We start from the raw sequence: 18699 nt of genomic DNA on the forward strand, positions 1-18699 counted from the left end.
CTTCTGCTAAAGTTGCCCAGCAAAGACTTAACCTGGCCTCAGTTAGAGCCTTCTCAAGTCTACACTTGCCCTGCTGAGCTTGGACAGAGAAGAAACCACAGTAAGCAGCATGGGCCCTCTATGTACCTACAACTCGGGCTTCAGTTGGGCCTTTAGGGTTCCTGGGAAACAGAAACCTCCCCACCACGCCCTCAGTAGACTGGGCCCTCCACTCAGACATTCTTTTTTTTAAATTTTTTTTTTGTCTTTTTCTTTTCTTATCGGTACCGGGGATTGAACTCACGACCACACACTCGCAAGGCAGGTGTTTAAGCTGCTGAGCCAAATCCCCAGCCCCACTCAGACATTCTTAAACCTGTCATATCTTAAAACCTTCCTTCAGTCCCACAGAGGTCTCCAGCCTTTCTTTCTTTCTTTCTTTCTTTCTTTCTTTCTTTCTTTCTTTCTTTTTCTTTCTCTTTCTTTCTGTCCCTTCCTTCCTTCTTTCACCTTTCTCTCCTTCTTTTCTCCTCACTCCCCCCCCCTTCTTCTTTTTTGGCACTGGAACTGAACCTAAGGTCTCTGCATGCATGGATCTAGAACTCTAGTCCTTTTTATTTAAGGCTCTTGGTCTGTTTAACCTAATCCTCTAGAACAAAATGTTGGTTATGGGTGTGAGTGGGAGGAGAAATATTGAAATGGTCAGAGTTACAGGAAGTAGGGGACTATATTTTGTGTGTTGGTAGAGTCACTTCATTTTTGTGTTGTTTTTTGAGGGGAATTTATATTTTAAGACAGGGTCTCACTAACTGGTCTAGGCTGGGCTCAAACTTACAAACTTCCTGCTTCAGCCTCCCAAGCCTCTAAGACAACGGGTGTTCATCACTCTACCTGGCTCTTTCTCTTTCTTCAAAGCACTGCTCATTGTATGTACTTCACCTCCTCAAACATCCTTCACTCCAATTTGGTTTCTGTCCCATTGTGCTCCCAGCTCTACATTCACCTGAGTTCATTGATCACTGCTCAGCCCGGCTTCCTGGAAACACTGTCTGAGACACCAATGTCACCATTTCCCACAGAGCTCACAGTCTCAGCCAGCCCTAGGCTCCTCTTCTCTCACAGGCTCCCCCAACCTGTTTCCAGCCCATCCCAGAGTCCTGCAGCTCCTCCTACCACGTATCTCTCTAGTCCAACCTTTCTCAGAGTCTCACTGCTGCTCTTCCTGTGTGTCCACGGCCCCCACTGCAGCTGCCCTGGCTCCAGCTCCTCCAGGTAGCCCCTTGATTCTGCTCAGAGGAGGTGAGTTCACCAGGTGTGAGCTGCACTGGTCAGGTGTGGTAAATGGGCCCAACAGGTGTGGTGGGACTGCAGCTCTCTGTGCCTGAGCTGCTTTGTCTTGCTGGCTATCTGAGTTCTACTTTCAGTGCAGCTGGGATGCTGCTTTTTCCCTCTTAGTCTTGTGAGTCCTCAACTCATGGCTCCTAAACTCCTGACTCCTTCTGAACACCCTGATGTGATTACAATCAGTCTGCACCCCCTGATTGTCTTCCTTGAGGACTGGGATTAAGATCACTTGCTTGCTGCTGTATCCCCAGTGCAGTCTCTGCTTCTTAAATAGACAGTGAAGGGAGGCATCAGTCAGAGGGGGCCTCGTGTTTGTTGCTTTTCTTGCTTGTTTGTCTCTTGGATTTGGAGTTGCTTGGTGTCCACTTTGCTCTGCTTCCAGCCTCACTTTGGGCCTAGGGCAGAGTGTGGAGCGGGGCAGATTCTATTGAGTTAAGAGGGGAGGGGTCAAGGCAGAGCAGAGGGGGCTCGAGGCCGCCAGTCCGCAGACATGCATCTCCTGTGTCTGCGACCCTCTTTGTTTTTCTCACCGCCTTTTTTCGCAAGGGCATGGGTCTGATCTTTGCCTGGCACTGACCCTTGCCCCAGGAGCTCAGGGCTGGATGGAGTGTCTCCTTCACTCCTTCTGCAGTGCCTTCTCAAGTCTTCCACCTCCCTCCACCCTTCCCCAGCTCCAGCAGCCTTGACTTGCCTGAGGCGGTGCGTGGACACTCCCCGCGGTCCAGCCCAGCTCCCCGAAGCGCAGGGCGGCTGGGGAGCACCGCAGTAACCGCAGCCTGCGGACTTCCAGGATCTGGGCCGAGTGGGGCACTGGGGCGCAGGGGCGCGGCGCGGTGGGCCTGAGCTGGGCCCGGAGCAGAGCCCAGAGAGGGGCTGAGCGGGCGCCGGCCGGCAAGAGCAGCCCGGCCCCGCCGGCTCCCGGAGGCGGCTCCCGCAGAGGCGGCGGCGGGATGGAGAGAAGCGCGGGCCCCGCTGCCGCCCACTCGCGCAGCGCCCACTGCCCACCGCGCCCGGAGCCCAGAAGGCGCCTCCGCCCCCAGCTCGCGCCGTCCGCCGTCCTGCTCCCTTTCGCTGCTCTGGGTTCCGCAGTTTGCTAGCTCCCCAGCAAATAACTCCCGCCCGCCCACACGCTCTCCGTGCACTCGCTGGAGCCGAGTCTGGGCAGAGCGCGCTACTCAGGCTAGCCCCGGGGGCTACAGGTGGCACTGGCCCTGCCTTCAGCTTGCGAGTCCCAGTCCGTCCCGAGGGCCCCGGCGCTGTGGGGGCGGGGAGTGTTTCCTGGGATGGGCTTGTCAGCGCCCCTTTGCCAATCAACCCCCTCCAATTCTGCAGTCTGGAAAGGATGTGACCTTGAGCCCCAATGGGTGATTCTATTTCCTGATGGGATTTGTGCTAGTAGCTAGCTAGCGAGTTTGGAGCTTCAAGCCGTGGTGAAGGCTAGGACGGCAGCGTGCCGGCAGAGGCTGGCTCCAGGCTGGACTGTGCAACCGGGAAACCTAGAGGGTGGGGAGGAGTGTGCGGGGTTGGTTTTCTAGGCCTGGAGGTGCCATCAGGAGGGTCTCTCCACCTCCCTTTTCTTTCAATCACACATCTGGTTGTCCCTGTGACAGGTGCCTTCCTCCCCAGTGGCCTTGTGAGTTTCCAGCGTCCACCTGCCGGTGATGCCAGGCTCAAAGACCTCTGCTCCCTGCCCCGTGTTACAGCTGGTGGAGTATTCAGCTTAGCCAACTTCTCACCGCTGGGATAAAATACCTGACACGTACATTTTGAAGGAGGAAAGGTTTATTTGGGTTCAGTGTTCACAAATTTCAGTTCATACTTGGTAGGCTTAAACACAGAAACATTACGGTGGAAGGGCCTGAGTGGCCAAGAGCTGCTCAGGGGGGTGACTAGGAAGCACAGAGCTAAGGGGGAAGTCCCGCATGAGGGCTTCTGGGTCACAATCCCAGCGGCCTGCTGCTTCCTACCACTCACCTGTAACAATAAATCAGCTATGTTGTCCTCCAAAAGCCCAGCCTAAGAGCCCAAGAGGCCTTTTGGGGACATTCACCATCAAAACCCTAGCAGTCCTCCTACAGTTGGGCACAGCCCAACCCAGGTGTCGGATTATGGTTACTGGATAGAACTGATTTCCTTTATGGAACAGACTGCTGGAAGAGCTGGGTCCCTGTCCATACCCTGTACCTATGCAGGGTCACTGGAGGACTTTATAGCCACTCTACCATATCAGCCCTGCCAGCTTGGCTCCCTTCACCTCTTCTCAAAGCCTAAGAGATGAGAGAAGGCAGGGGCCTCAGATGGCCCACTTCTGTGATATGGGGTGGTCAGGGTTGAGGTAGAGATACTCTTGGGGAAATTACACTGGATGTTCACCTGGATATTCACCAGGTTTCAGGAAACCCCCAACAAGGAAAAATGAGGACCCAGAGGCCCAGGCCCCAAGAATTCCCGGCCAGCTTCAAGAGTCCTTTTAACTCAGTTCTTCCCCACTGAATATCTCTTGTTATCTTATATGATCACTCCTTGGTTTATTTTTATCTTATTTTATGTTTTACTTTTAAGACAAGGTGTTACTAAATTTCCCAGGCTGGGCCTGGGCCTGAGCCTGCTTCAGCCTCCTAGAGTGGTAGATTTCAAGGGTGTACCACCATTCTGGGCTCTTTTCTTGTTTTATTCCTCTCTGATCCCTAGTACCTCTTTGTACCTGGCTCTTCAAGCCACTGGGGATGTCATGGTCCTGCTTTGGGCAGACTGTGGCTGAGAGTCGGGATGATGGGGACCCCAGCCCAGCTCAGGCTCACATTCTCCACCCCCACCTCTGCTACCCTCAGGTGTCTCTTAGGGGCACTGAGATAAGGACTAAAAGTGAAATGGAGAAGAAGTTTCCTCATTGGTCAGGAGGAGTCCAAGTTATTTGTTCATGATCTATGGTTGAAGAAAAGGTAGAGGGAAAGGAGATGATACAGAGAGCAGGAAGAAAGGAAGTGGAGACGAAGGGAATTAAGGGAAAGGGAAGCTGATTCTCTCAGGCTAGAGGAAGAACCAGTCTCCTCTACTGCCAGCACTTGTGACATGCAGCCCCTTCTCAATGGCTCTTCTGTGGTCAGGGAGTGAAGCCCTGTGGCCCGTGTGGAGGACAGAACCCTTTGTGCAGAGAGAAAGAGAGGAGACCTGAATGCAAACCTGGCTTCCAACTTGCCCTGGGTGGGCTCAACCGTCCTTGCTCCTGAGAGGTCTTGGCTTTCCCATCTGTACAATGACATGGGTGCTGTCCCTTTGGTTTGGTTTTTCTGCATTCACTGGATGCCTTCTGTGTGTCTGACTCTGCTCCTACTCTCAGGGGAGTCGGTGGATCAGAGCCACTCAGAGGAAAGCCCTGGTACTGTGGGAGCTCAGTGAAGATTAGGGGTGCTTCCACAGAGGACCCGTCTACACTGGTCCTGGGGGAATGAGAGCATTCTAGTTTGTCTTCTGTCAAACCAGGACAGAGGCCACATGGAACAGATGCCTCCACAGAGTATAAGAGTGCTGTGAAGACCAAACAACACCTGGAAGTGCAGGAGAGGAGCAGGGAGCACTGGACGTCCTGGCTCCAAACCCTGTGATAAATGGGCCCTGTGGGACTCTCCAGGAAAGCATAGGAGATTGTTTCTCTCTAAAATTAAGCATTAACATTCACTGAGTGTCCTGGGCTATCATGATGTGTGCTGTCATGTACTAGGGACTGGAAAAGAGGCAACATTCAGTAGTCACTATGTTTAAGTAGACTTAATAATTGCTTTGTGAAAAAGACTTTTGAGCCTCCCTGCCAGCATCAAAAGAGAGGGGACACGGGTTGGTGGAAGAGGACAAAGTGTGTGTGTGTGGTTAGGAGTCTTTGAATAGGGTGGGGGGGTTGACAGGCAGTGGACACAAGCCAAGGCCCAGAAGCTTGTTAAGGAGCTGTGGGAGGGTCGGAGAAGAGAAGCACACTGTGCAAAGCCCTGGGTGCTGTACTCAAATAGCAGGAATCCTGGGACTGGGCTCACCTGGGGAGCCACCTACTCTGACCCCATGCTGGGTCAGCGGCTCACCTTGACTCCTGTCATTTTGTTTGCATTTGTCTGTCTTTGAGTCTTTCCCTTCTGAGCCTCTCAAGGATATGGTTCTTGTGATTCACCATTGCTCAGAGGCTGTCCCTGAAGGATTACCCAGGGTTTGTCGTTTTGAAAGGCATTCTTTCAGCTAGTGAGCTCCCAAGACCCAGAGCCAGGCTGGGGGAATGGGGCTAAAGGACTCAGGGCCTGTAATTAACTTTGGTGGCCAGAGTGAAGCAAGGGACTGAGGGCTCCCTGGTTATAGTCAGCGTTCTGGGCCTCAAATCCAAAGGAATCACTCAGGAGATGAAAAAAGGAGAGAAACTGAGCTGCAGTCTAGAAGAAAGCCAAGTAATGGATGGAAATGTGGGAGCCCCTTGGAGCCTGTAGCAACACCGGTGGGCTGTGTTCTGTAGAGCCTGGATGAAGGCAAGTGCAGGTGTAGTGTCTCCAGGGCACAGCTCTCTGTGGCTCTGACCTTTCAACTAGGATGAGAGGGCTCTGAGACAAGGGTAGCAGGCAGGAATGGCAGGCAGAGCAGGGGCAGCTCCTCAGCCTTCCTCGGTACCCCGGGCTCCTGGCTTCAACTTCTCCAAGGTCCTGCTCACAGTGGACAAGCTGCTGCGGCCCCCTGGGGAGAGAGCAAGACACGTGCTGCCAGGAGTACTTGGGGGTGGAAGAACCCCAAGGGCCCCTGAATCAGTGCCTGGTGACCCAAGGGCAGAGCTGGGATAGATGTTTCAGCCAGCAAGGACCAGATGGCCCATGGAGCAGAGAGCAGCAGAGATGCAAGCAGCTTGAGTGAGTGTTGGTTCCCCCATTCCCTAGCTGTGTGGTCTTGGGTGTACCCCTTAATCTCCTTGTGACTCCTTGCCTCATATAGAAACTGAATCTCATTGCAGTACCTCCCTCATGTGGTAGTTGTGAGAATTGAAGAAGTTAATATATGTAAAGTGCTCTGGACAATGTCTGGGATGGGACCTTCTGCTGAGTACATACTTCAACAGAGACTGTAGGCTTTGGGTCGCTCTGGCCCTAGGATTTTCCAGTGTGTGTGGGATGGGATGGGAGGGGAGAAGATGCTGGGTTTCAAGTATCAGCTCTGAGAGTCAGATTCCACCATGAAGAGGGGAGTAGGGAAAATAAGCTAGGCAATGTGACCTGAGGGAAACCAAGAGATAGTAAGGGGCTCCCTGCCCCAGGGTCCGTTCTGGGCAGGACAAAGGGAGCCACAAGGACAAACAAGAGGAGGCCAGCTCAACCTGGAACAAGGGCTTGACTGGACACAGGGAAGAACCAGCCAGTGATGCCGCTTCCCTGGCTGGGCAGGTTCCTCTGCATGGCCCTCAGAGGCTCTCCTGGGGTGCCCCAAGGCTATCCAACCAGGGAGGAGAGATGAAAGGTGGATTCTAGAATTTCAGGAACTTACCTTCTTTGTTGCTGTTGCTGTTTGATCTTCCCTCCCCATGATCTGGCTCTGGATTAGGGTGAATTCTCAGGCCCCCTGCAGAATGAGACCCCCTGATTGCTAAGCCAAGCCCAAATCAAGCTCTTTTGCCAAAGAACGTCCTTCCTTCTGCCTAATCTCCATTCCCGCTGGTGTTTTCCCACTGCATTCCTTTAAGTCTACTATATGATCTGAGTTGATTTGGGGAGGGGCATAAGAACTTCAAGAGTTCTTGAAGGAGATGGTGGATTTTTAAGGAGACTGAGGTCGTGGAGAGAACTCGGAACACGTAAAGCCCCTTAAGGTTGAGGGAGTGTGGAGTCTGTATGTGGGTTGCTGAGATGAGGTGGGAGCCTTCAGACATCTTGGGGCCCTAGGGGACACAGAAGGTCCTTATGGGGCCTTAAGGACCTGAGGGGGTTATCTGGAGATCTAGGAGGCTGTGGAGGAATGGAAAAGCTGTCAAGGAAAATGGGCTCCCTAGGTTCCAACACCCTTTGCTGCAGGCAATAAGCTGGATTCTGGTACACTGTAGTCATGGCAACGGCTGCACAATCCACATACACAGCAACTCCAGCACACATGTCAAGAGCAGTCTGACACATGGGTCCTCTCAGCACACAGTCACAATATACACAAGGGGGCTTGCACAGTCCTTGGCAGAAGGTTCTGCTGGGGCTCAGGGAGGAGGCTCACTGATGGAACGCAGGATGTGATCCTGGTTGAGCCGAGCCTTCAGGAAGGGGTAGGCAAAGATGAGGAGACCTGAGAAGCACAAAGGGTTTTCTGCGGAAAGGACCTGGTTAGTGTGAGGCGCAGGGGCTGTGAGTGGACTGTGAGCCTGGAGAGTAGCTTATGAGGATGACCTGGGTATGCATGGGAAAAGCCCAAGAGTGCAGAATTGGAACTGTGGGTGTGTAGATGGGAGCCAGTGAGTGTGTACATGGGGCAGCTCCCCAACATCCAGCCTAGGTTGGGGGGCAGTGCTTATCTGTGGCAAGGGTTATAGATGGTGGTATTCACAGGCTCCTGGGTCCACCTAAGCTCAGATGAAGAAGAATTGGCTTTCTGCTATCAGGCCTGGTTGATACAAATACACAGCTCCCCCTTCTCCTCCTTTGACTCTCCAGGGCTGGAGTCAGCGGCTTCTCTGCATGCCCCTCCCCAGCTCCCTCTGGAGTGCAGAGTAGGTTCTGCCCTGCTTACTCCTTCTCCCTCCGGGACCAAGTGCTTGTGCCTGAATTCTGGGTACAGATGCCCAGAGTCACCAGCTTGGTGCTCCATGTTCTGCTTTTGGCCCTGAGGTGGAGTGAAAAATGATGTTCATTGTCACTCTGAGGATGTCGATGAGCCTAACTCAGACAGATAGATGGACAGAGCTACTGCTGAGACAGGAAGAAAAAAAAAAAAGAAACCCTTTATCTGAGCACAGCTGTGCTGTTTTGCTTGTCCCCTCAATCCATCTCAAACACGCTGATGAATCAAGCCTCTAACCAGGAAAACCCAAGAGCCTGGGGCTTGGGGCCAGGAAGCCAGACACAGGCAGCCAGAAAGGAGTGTGACCACCAGCCTCCACCCCATTCCCCTCAACTGGGGGTCCCATCTCCATTCTTCTCTCTTCCCTGTACCCTTGATGGCTACCTTGCACACACTTCCAGCTTCCATTCTCCTCAGCCAATTCCTGTGGATCCAGCTCACCCCACCATTTCTTGCTCACCTGATCAGGCCCCTGTTCCCCACCAAAATCTCCTCCCCACTGCCCCAGCCCAGCCCCTGCTTACCCAGCCCAGCAGCACCAAGGAAGACACCGCCCACAGCAGCTGCGGCCTTGGACACTGAGACGCCAATGATGATGCTGCCGGCCACCAGGCCAAGAGCTACACAGGCCAGCTGCAGACAGTGGAAGTCTCTGCTGTTGATGGGGACATCCATGCAGGCCTACATGGGGGAGGGTCCGTCCTCTTGGATGTCCCCTTGTTGAAGTTCTACCCTTAGAGTGGGTGTTTCTGAGTAAGATTAAGAGTCTAGGCTGGTAACCTTTGGATTTATCTACAACGTCATCCCAAAGCTCTCTTAGGGCTTCCCAGTCTTACCTTGACTTGGGGACACCAGCTCACTCTTAGTCCCACAAAATACACTGGAGCTGGAGGCTGCTCTTGGGACTTTTGCCTGGCCAGATTTCTACTTCAACTGCTAGAGCTCTAGGGAACTGAGCCTGTCCCATGGGATCCTTCCTTCTTTCCAGGAGCAGGGACTGCTTCCTTGCCCAGGACATCCTGACCTGGCTTTCTGGAGCCTGACTGATTTCCACTGAGCCTAGACCTATTAAAGTTTAAAGCACTGAGAGGCGGGGCGGGGCACAGATCCAGGGGACACAGGCTCCTCAGAGATGAGGGAGCAGGAGGTGCTGAGTTATTCATGAAGTTGCAACTCGAGCCATGGCCTGGGTCCTGGAGACTCAATGTGCAGTCACTGGCAGTTCCACTGTTGGTTCCGAACAGGAAGAATGAGCTGGTGGTTTAACATGGGGTCAGAGGACAGGGAGTGGAGGGGACTCTCTGGTTACACACTTGTCTTCTCTCTGCCCTCTGCCCTGGAGAAGCACCTGCAGCTCCTACTTGGAGACTTGGGGGCAGCAACATGGAAGATCTGCACAGGGCTCAGGAGAGAGGAACCGTGAGTGGGTCAGAAGGAGGAGAGAGGGAGGTAACCTTCCAAGTCCATACTCTGCCCCCTTTACCCTGTCACCTTTTGGCAGAGCTGAGGGGTCCTACTTTGAGGCTTGATTTAGGGGACTCCTTTCTCAGGAAGTTGGTACCCGCCCCCTTGAGTGGACCCTTCCTGGCACCCCTGGTGGGAAGTGGACAGGGAACACCAGTGGTAGTGGTGGGTAAGGGGTAGGGATGGGAAGAAGAACTGGAGGCGGTTCTGGATGTCAACAAGGCAGGAATAGGAGGCTGGGAGGCTTTCCAACTTCCTGGATGGAGCAGCCCCATCCAGCCTGACTGACAATGTACTTGCAGGATTCACCCAACTGGAGCCTGGCCAGCAGTAACCCAACCCAGCCCTACCTTGATCTTTGAGCCCTTTGCCGGCCCCCAGCCTCTAATTCCAGCCTTCTTGCATTCTCTGGCTCTTGTCTAGGACAGGGCCTTCACTGTCCTAGAATTCTGTCTGCCCCTTACCTGGGCACATCCCCAGGTCCTATGACCCTGCTTGGAGTCTGGTCACTGGCCCTTGTTAATGCCACCCCTTCTTTTCCTATCATTTCTTCAGCTTCAGCCAGACTCAGGGTCTCCAGCCTCCACCCCTGCTTCTCCCCTCCCAGCCTGCCCTCCCTCCTCTGAGCCTGTTTGCCCGCTGCTGGCCCTCTGAGCTATATCCCCAGCCCTTTCTTCTCCAAACAGCCTGTATGGCCAGCCTGCCTTGGGGCAGCCCTGACCACACCTGGACCAGTGCGTATCCCACCACACGAAGGGCCTGTTCTTTGCCTGCAACTTGTCTGCTTTCTGCAGGATGGCCTGGTCAGAGTGCACAGGAAAGGTTCGCATTGCACATCTAACTTGAGTCAGCAAACAGGAAGCCTAAGGGCACAAGGGAAACTGTCTATTACCAACAATCTTCCCTCCATGTGGAGCAGGGGTTTAAGAAGGCCCCAGGATCACCCAAGGAAGCTTCAGTTGTGGGAAGGCACCACCAGGAAGTCAGAGAGGAGGAAGCCATAGGGCATGGAGGGACCCTGGAGACCCCATAAAGAGGAAGACCCTGGAGCCAGCTGCTCCCTAGTCTCCACTGCCTAACCAATATCCCTTGTGCCTCCTGTCAGGATGAAGTCTGGTTATCCCTCTAATCAGGCATCAAATGACAGCTCATGTGTCTGTCACATGTAACTCAGCCCCCCTGAATTAGTTTTAGAAGGAGCTGCCAAAGTAAGTGTCCAAGAAAATGTGTTTCTCAGAAGTCCTGCTTTGGGAACCCGAGTACCTTCCATAAAGCCATGTCCCTCAACTCCTTTAAGACTCACTCCAAGACTGAGTCTCCCCAGCAAGACAGCAAGACAGGGCCTCCCGGGCCACGCTCTTGATGGCACCTAGACACTTGTACACTGTAAGTATCAGATTCTAGAGCACAACTGGAGACCAAATTCCAAATTAGAAATTTTCCTTGACACTTTAAACCCCTTAAGACAAAGATAGAACTAGGAGAGGGAATGGGGAGGACAGACACCTTGAAGCCAGTATCAGTTATCATGTCTGAACTCCAGACGTTTCAGCTTCATCTTGGAATACGTGGGAAAACCACAACAGGACGGCGGAGGAATTTCCCCAAAGCCTCAACAGAGCCCGTGCCCCTGGGCTTCTGCTCAGCTGAGAAGTTCTCTAGCATGTGCCTCTTCTGAATTTCTACATTGTGAGGTGAGAGGAACTGGCAACCCTACTGTATTAGTCTGTTTTCAGTTGTGGCAAAATACCTCAGGCCAGATACTTTATAAAGAGATGTTTATTTGGTTTATAGTTTTGGTGGTTGAAAGTCCAAGATTGGACAGCCCATCCATTTGGCTCCTGTTAAAGGCCTCCTGGGGGATGGCGTCACATTGGGAGGAGCACGTGTGACTGAGGTCACATGGTGAGATAAGAAGTCGGAAGCAGGAGAGAAGTTAAACTTGCTCTGTAACAACCCAGCCACAAGAGTGCACTCACTCCACAAGATCAGCATTCATTCCTTCCACTGGCAGCATCCCCAGTGCCCTATTACCATGCACTGAACCCCACTTCTTTCTACCACCTCCCAACATCGCCACACCAAGACCCAAGTGCTAACACATGAACCCTTGGGAACACACTCAAGTCATAGCCAAGCCACAGCACTGAGTGTCAGAGGAAGAAACTGTGGTCAAAGGGACTAGTCAAAGAATGTCTTCCTCCAAACCAGACAGTGATATTAAGGGCTTCTGAACCAGCTGTGATGCCCATCCTCCACTGACTGCAAATGTAATTCTTTCCTCCTTAAGAGCTATGTAATCCCTGAAAAAGAAAATATATTTTGGTCTCTACTTTTGTCAAAGTAACAGTTAAGTGAGCCTAGGCACTACAGCCCAAGCCTGATCGGTCTCCAGATCCATCCCAAGCATCAGAGTCCTCCTCCAGGGACCTGAGAACTCCTGGTGCCACAGTGCTCAGAATTCCACTACAGAATCTCTCCTCCTCATCACCTGGACAGGCGAGGGCAGTTACCTGTGCACTTTCCTTTGCAGAAACACCAAGTTCAAATATGGCGTGAGAAGGGGAAGAGTGGGAGAACTGGCTGCAGCTTGATTTGGTTCTGCTTATTTCCCTTGAGGGGTAACAACCAGGGGGAAAAGCGTGATCAGTGCACCAGTCCCTGGGTGACAGGCAGCTTTTCTGGACCACTCAGAAGCTGAAAGCAGGGAAGCAGCTTCCAAGGCAATTGCTTCCGTGGCAACAAGAGTGTCAGCCTTGGGGGGACCTGCCCCCGCTAGGTCTGAAACAGCAGGAGCAGCTGGCATGGGACGGAGGAGGCACTGCTGTCCGTGGAGATGGGTCTGGTGGGCGGCAGTGGGCCAGGAAGGAGGCGGGGCCCAGCACTCAGGTAGGTGAACACATGGAGGCAGAAAGACTTGGTTGCCTCTGTGGCCAGAAGCCTCAGACAGGAGTCCTTGGGGTTTTGACTGAACCAGGACTGGAGCTGAGGCCAAGCCCTTCTAAGTAGATTTGAGGAAAGGGGTTGAGGTGTGAGACACTCCAGCTGGTTGAGACTAGACCTCTCCTAAGGCCTCGTTGGATATGAGCCCTTGCTCTGGCTTTCACCATCTCAAGTCCCATGCTAGATAGGGCTCTTTCATCCCAGAGCCTCTCTCAGTACATCTGCCCTGTCTGCTTGTGCCAGGTGTCCCAGGGCCCCCTGTGGATAGTGGCAGGGGCAGGACTAGAACCCAGGGCCTTTGGTCCACAACCAGGTTCTTTCCCTGGCACCAATTTGCCTCTCTGGGATGGGGTACTCCAGCCCAAAGGGGCAGGGTACCCTATCAGCAAGGGGATCCCACAGAGGGCCCAGGCCTGGCATACCTCAAAATGGCTACCAACTGTACCACACAAGCCCTCCCACAGCAGGCTCTCTGAGCCAAAGGAAAGGGGAAGTTCCCTCCATCCCTGGGACTGTGGGTTGAATAATCCTGCCCCAGGAGTCAAGAGCAAGCAGAACTAAAACTAGCCTAGCTGATAGGTATGGAGCACTTACCATGTGTGCCAGGAACTCTCTCAACATTTTAGACTTATTACTTCATAACATTCCAGCAGGAGACATTCCCATGCATAGCTGAAGGAACTTTCAGAGACTAAGTCACTTGCCCAAGGCCCAAGGTCAGTAATATACTTATGTGGAATTTGAACCTGGGCAGTATTTCCTAGATTACAATTCTGGGCAAATGATTTTTTCCTTTCTCAGCTTGGTTTTTCATGTTAAGTGGAAAAAAATAATGGTATCAACATCATAGAACTGCTTTAAGAAATAATGTCTGTAAACTTCTTAGAAAGCATGGTTGTTTAGTGCACAACAATGCTAGCAAAGCCAGAGTAGGCAAGGTAGTAGCACTTAAGCAGAGCCATGGAGGGGAGAGGGGCCTTGCCATGGCATGCCAGGGATAGTAGGAGGCCGGAGAGCTAGGGTGGGAGAGGGTAAGCAGAGCAAGATGGGGCTGGGGTGGAATACGCTTGAGCCATGAAGTCCCTTGAAATCACATTTCTGTGGCCAACCTAGGGGTGGACTTCTCAGGCAGGGCTGAGCTCCTCTCCTGGTTCGGTATCTCCAGCATCTAGAGAAGCCTTGGGGCTAAGAGGCTTAGGTTCTATAGTCTGATCCTATTTCAGGTAGAGATGCAGGGATATGAAGGTAGTAAGGATCACTGCAAAGGGAAGATTAACAAGAAATGTCACATACATGTGCAGGTACTCAAAGTGTGGGACAGACGGTAGCCAGAGTGAAGTGCCGAGGCCCACCTCCTCTCTGCTTTCGCCAGGGCAAAGAGCTGTTGTCAGCATCCAGTCTACGCCCTGATTCTCAGCCCTCCCTCTTGTCACCTTCTTAGGAACTTACAAAGGTCCTTCAATCTGGCTCTGGGATTTATCACATGGGGTGATGTACATGGGAGTTCCTGCATGGTGTACACGGAGGCTAGGGATAGGAGGCACTGTTTTTCTGTTGCCAACTCTGGCAAGACATGTAGTCCTAGGCATGCAACAGGCCCTTCATAGTGGCTTAGGAATTCCTCAAGTTTTTTCTTGCATGGGATGGGTATGGGGACATCTATTAAAGTACGCTGGGAAGTCTATTGTGTGATGCCTACTTAACACTACCTGTCTCCTGATGGGCAGCCGCTGAAGAGCAAAGGCTGTTTTTTCATTCATCTGAGTCCTGCAGAAGAAATGATGTTTGATGAATTTCATTTCTTCATCTAAAACCAGAAAGGCAACATACATATTGCTTTTGTGTTATCGCATGTGCTGTTATATTTAGGGATCCTGACAAAAGCTCCTTCTCCCGCCTATCTGGGCTCAGTTGCTGTCCAGGAGGCCTGTCTCCTCAGGCTTGCTAGGAAAGAAAGGGCCACCAAATAGGCCACAGCTAAAATCAAAGAGTTTTATTAAAACAAGCAGACTATATGATTAGCATTGAAGTGGCTGAATTGAATACATGTCTGTCTGACATATGCAAAACTATTTTCTTTATAAAACTTGGCAGCTTATTGACAAATGTCTGCCCTTTCACGCTCCCAGACAGTGGGCAGCAAGTTGGTACGACCCAGGCAGTGGGGGCTGCCTCTGATCTGGCTTTGCCTCAGTCACAAAGCTCCATCTATCTGCCCCACATCTGTATCAACCTCCATACAGGGCCCGGAGGACACGGACAGGCTCTAAGGTGCTCCTCAGAGTAACAGCTTAAAAATGAGTCAGGACTGTAGGGAGGAGCTCATTAAAAACCAAGCACATGGACATTCTGCCTTTGAAAGTCCATGGGCAAAAAGGGGAAGCTTAAAATTCCATGTTTGCTGAAAGAGCACAGTTAAAATCATTTTAAAAATCAAATAATACTGACTTTAGCAGCAATCACAAAAACGGAAGAGGATGATAAATGAGGAACACATCGTGGTCGAGGCAAAGAAAGATTATGTGCTCCTCTGTGCCGCAGATGGAAGACTGATCTGGCCTCCTGAAAGAGAAGGGCCCTCTGCCCTCCCTGAATTGAGGAGATAGCTCTGCTCAGAAGGGAGCGGACAGGCAGAGAGGACGTCCAGAGGACAGAGGAAGGTGGAAGGACTGCTGGGGGAGGGCGACTGTATACATGGTGAAGAGGCATGTGTGTCAGCAGCCTCTGTCAGCCCACAGTTCTCTCCCTGAAGGCAGTGGTCCCAGCTGTCGTTTCCAGAGCAGGCTGGATGGGGATCTGCAGGCAGGTGAGCAGGTGGAGCCCCACAAAAAGATGTCCCTGCTGCAGGCGATTATGCAAAGTGACAAGTGATTGCTTTCCTTTCCAAAGACAACCCCTTTGGAAAATGCTTTTTCCTCCAAGGACCCTGGGGAAATGGGGGGGTTGGGTGGGAACTGCAGGGCCTTTGTGGATGGAGAAAGCTTGAGTGGAGCCAGAGAAGGCCTCTCTGTCTACTCTGCCAGCTTTGGCCTCACAGGTTTCTAGGCGGCAGCGACCAGACAGGTTTAGGCTTAACCATGAGTAGAATGGCTCAGAGTTCTGTGGGGGTCAGAGGCAGCCCTGCCTCTCCACCACGGCCTGCTTGGGTCAGGGCCCGCCGGCGGGCCAGGCGAGACTTGGAGGGAGGGGAAAGCTTCATGGAGCACAGGCTCTCAGCCAGCACCTCTGTCTCCTGGGCCAGTTCATTCTCCTCGTGCTGAGACAGCTGGCGGTTAAGAGCAATGGCTTCAGCTGCAAACAGTGTCAGATCCATGGTGCTGCTGTTTCTGCAGAGACAGGAAAGGGTACCAAGAGGGAAGCAGGAGCCCAAGTTAGCTTGGTTTGCTCTGTAACACGCTGCTCCAGCTGGGCGCCATACTCCCCCCGGATTTCCTGAGCTGTGTGGGCTGCTTTCTCCGAAGCAGTTCTTTCCTGGCTTTGGATTTTTGCTTGACTAAAGCTAGAATGGAGTTTCAATCACTAGTCTGGACAGTCAGGTCCTCTCAGAGGACTCTCCACTGGGTTCCATCACTGTGTACATAGCCATTCTGGATCCCAGTGCACTAAGCTCACCTGTGTCCCCTAACCCAAGCCCCAACCCCCAAGCAAAGAAGGGAGCTCCTGGTTCAAGGGCTATGTTGTTTATGTTGGTGTCCCTAGAACTCAGGTCAGGGCTAAAGTGTGGTGGGCACTTTGAATTTATGAAATATGTCACCTGTGGAGGATATTAGATTTGGTGCTTGAGGTTTCTGGAAGTAGCCCCAGAGAATCAGGTAGGATCCTCAGCTGGACATCAGCCCCATCAAGATAATGAATCCAGACCTTGCAGGGTAAGATTTCCCTGTGAAACTTCTAAAAACTGGCCATGTGGCTGAGTCTTAAGGGCGTTTCCCACATGGCTTCCTTTTTTTTTTTTTTTTTTTTTTTTTGGTCTTTTTCCTTTTTATCGGTACCGGGGACCGAACTCATGACTGCTTGCTTGCAAGGCAGGCGCTTATGCCGCTGAGCTAAATCCCCAGCCCCCAACATTGCTTCCTTTGGCTTTATAGGGTAGAGCCTGTTGGAAACATATATATCTGGGTGTTAAAAGGCTCTTACAGTCAAGGGCCAATGTGTAGCCTTTAACAAGTTATCTTGATCTCTCTATTCCTGACTTTTATCATCTATAAAATGAGGAAATCCTCTCTTTAAATTTGAATATTCATCTGCTGCATAATGACCTTTCAGTCAATGACACAAAATATACGATGTTGTTGTCTGTTTTGAGGTGTATGTGATAATTGGTCCCTCTGCCTTACAATGCTGCAGCCCAACTTTAACCAACTGCCCAGTGTGAATAACTCATTAACACGGTATGTCTTTGGGATGTAAATGGTGATTCCCCATGTCAGTCAAGTGGTTATGGAAGGTATCTGCCTGGAAACATGCACTGGAGGACAGGGGAAGCAATCAAGCTGGAGTAAGAGAGATCTACAATGTCAGGAAGAGAGCAAAGGGGTCTGAGGGGATACAGAAGGGGCACGAGAGCTTCTCTGAAGGGACCTGAGACTGGAGGTGGTGTCCTTTGGCCCACCTCTGCCCCAGTGTGGCTGAGGGCTGGAGAGAAAATTAAGGCCATGGAGAGAAAGTGCTGGGTGTACTTGGAGCATTTACCTCTGGAGGACTTGTGGCGTGGGGAGTCCCCTTTCTGGAGCTTGCTAGAATGGAATGACAGACTGTGAATACACTCTGCTCCTTCTTTCCACAGCTGTCCCACCCAAGCAAGCACAAAGTGGGTGCAGATGACAACAGGATCTCCACCCAACACTAGGACCTGGCTCTGCTGGTCTGTAAGGTCAGACTTCCCAAGGAGAAAGCAAGAAAGGCACACTCTGCGGTCACAGTTGCCTCTGGTGTTCTTCGCTTACTAGTATCACATCCAGCTCATGGTCATGCTGCACATCACTCCTTTGTGGCATCACTTACCCCCTGCACCCATGGGTGCTGTAGAACTTGAGCGGCACTGAGTCTCTGCTTGGCATCTCGAACCAGGAGCTTAGAGATGAGATCTTTGGCTTCACTGGAGATGTGAGCCCAGTCCCTGTCAGGGAACTCATACTTGCCTTCCTGGATGCTCTCGAACAGCTTGTTCTAGGTAAAAAGGATTCTTCCTGAAAAACACTGGCCAAGGGAGTGCAGGATGCACCTGTCAATTGTTCTGATCACCCTGGGTCTAATCGACCTCAGCTGCTGCTTGTGGCTGGGGTATGCTACAGATACAGTCCCTTTCTTGACACACTGCATCTCCTTAAATCTCCAAAAGATACAGAATGCCCTTGACAAGTCGAGATAGTTATGTTATTTGGGAGGTTGGTGACAGGCTGCCAATATAGCAAAGCCCACTCCGTGACTTGGCTCCTGGCAATCTTTCAGAGCCGTATCTCGCAATACCATTAAGTGTATCATATTTCTCCCTCCACACAAAAGCATTTGTTTCATGCCTCTGTCTTTGCTGGTGCCATTCCTCCTTATATTTCCTGTCCCTCTTCTCTAGCCAAGACTCATCCTTTTAGAGTCAGCTCAGGTGTGAGTTCCAAATGCCCTCTCTCAAACTTGTAGCTGAACTCAGTGCCTGGACATGAGCTCACGACTGCCCTGAGAGAAGAGGAAGGGGCAGTACACACCTCTATCAGACCAAGAACAATCTCCAACCCAGTACTGGCATCCCACTGACCCGTGCACCGTGGGCCCTGCTCACCTGGCACACCCTGCACACCTCTCCCCGGTCCCAGCCACAGTCAGCCCCGCAGTGACCCACAAAGGGTGGGTAGCCACTCAGCATGATGTAGAGGACCACGCCCAGGCTCCACAGGTCACAGCGCTTGTCGTAGAAAGTGGCCTCATCCCTGAAGACCTCTACCACCTCTGGGGCCATGTACTCCGCGGAACCGCACTGTGGGTACCAAGGATTGGGGAGGGGAAGATGACAGAAAAGAGAAGAGGTGAGTCCCAGGGAGGCAGGATGGCAAAGTGTAGAATGTAATCTGAGCGAGAGGATGAAAGCATGGCATCATCAGGAATGTCAGAGGGATTGCCTGATACCACTGCGGCACTCAGAGAAGCTTAAACTGAGCCCATCACACCCCTTCTCCAGTGGGCAGAGTCTCTCTG

The 18699-nt window shown here is 52.1% G+C and overlaps 2 protein-coding genes across 9 annotated transcripts in view; both read right to left on the bottom strand.

The window, feature by feature from the left end:
- Positions 1 to 3103: 3103 nt before the first annotated feature.
- Kncn (kinocilin) lies at positions 3104 to 14352 on the bottom strand. 2 transcript variants are annotated; one of them, XM_063236406.1, is made up of 4 exons: positions 8628 to 14352; positions 7552 to 7611; positions 6829 to 6927; positions 3104 to 6030 (listed from the first exon to the last, which is right to left on the bottom strand). In XM_063236406.1, exons 1-4 carry the CDS (start codon positions 8776 to 8778, stop codon positions 5951 to 5953), a joined length of 390 nt encoding a protein of 129 aa, XP_063092476.1. In that variant the 5' UTR covers positions 8779 to 14352; the 3' UTR covers positions 3104 to 5950. The 2 variants fall into 2 exon arrangements, with proteins under 2 accessions (XP_063092476.1, XP_063092477.1); XM_063236407.1 differs by having other exon boundaries at positions 6829 to 6903; positions 7543 to 7611.
- Positions 14353 to 14488: 136 nt separating this feature from the next.
- Mknk1 (MAPK interacting serine/threonine kinase 1) overlaps positions 14489 to 18699 on the bottom strand; it is a 39002-nt gene continuing 34791 nt past the window's right edge. For 6 of the 7 annotated variants that reach the window (XM_013144223.3, XM_063236401.1, XM_063236402.1 and 3 more), the window contains 4 exons: positions 18287 to 18481; positions 17515 to 17679; positions 17203 to 17246; positions 14489 to 15836 (listed from right to left, as the gene is read on the bottom strand). In XM_013144223.3, the coding sequence (XP_012999677.1) occupies positions 15602 to 15836; positions 17203 to 17246; positions 17515 to 17679; positions 18287 to 18481 (639 nt within the window). In that variant the 3' untranslated portion in view covers positions 14489 to 15601. The remainder of the gene's footprint in view (positions 15837 to 17202; positions 17247 to 17514; positions 17680 to 18286; positions 18482 to 18699) is intronic. The other variant, XM_063236405.1, reaches the window with a different exon arrangement.

The sequence above is a fragment of the Cavia porcellus genome, unplaced genomic scaffold, assembly GCF_034190915.1.
Source record: "Cavia porcellus strain 051 isolate PalLab524CR breed Dunkin Hartley unplaced genomic scaffold, mCavPor4.1 scaffold_25, whole genome shotgun sequence".
Lineage (NCBI taxonomy): Eukaryota > Metazoa > Chordata > Mammalia > Rodentia > Caviidae > Cavia > Cavia porcellus.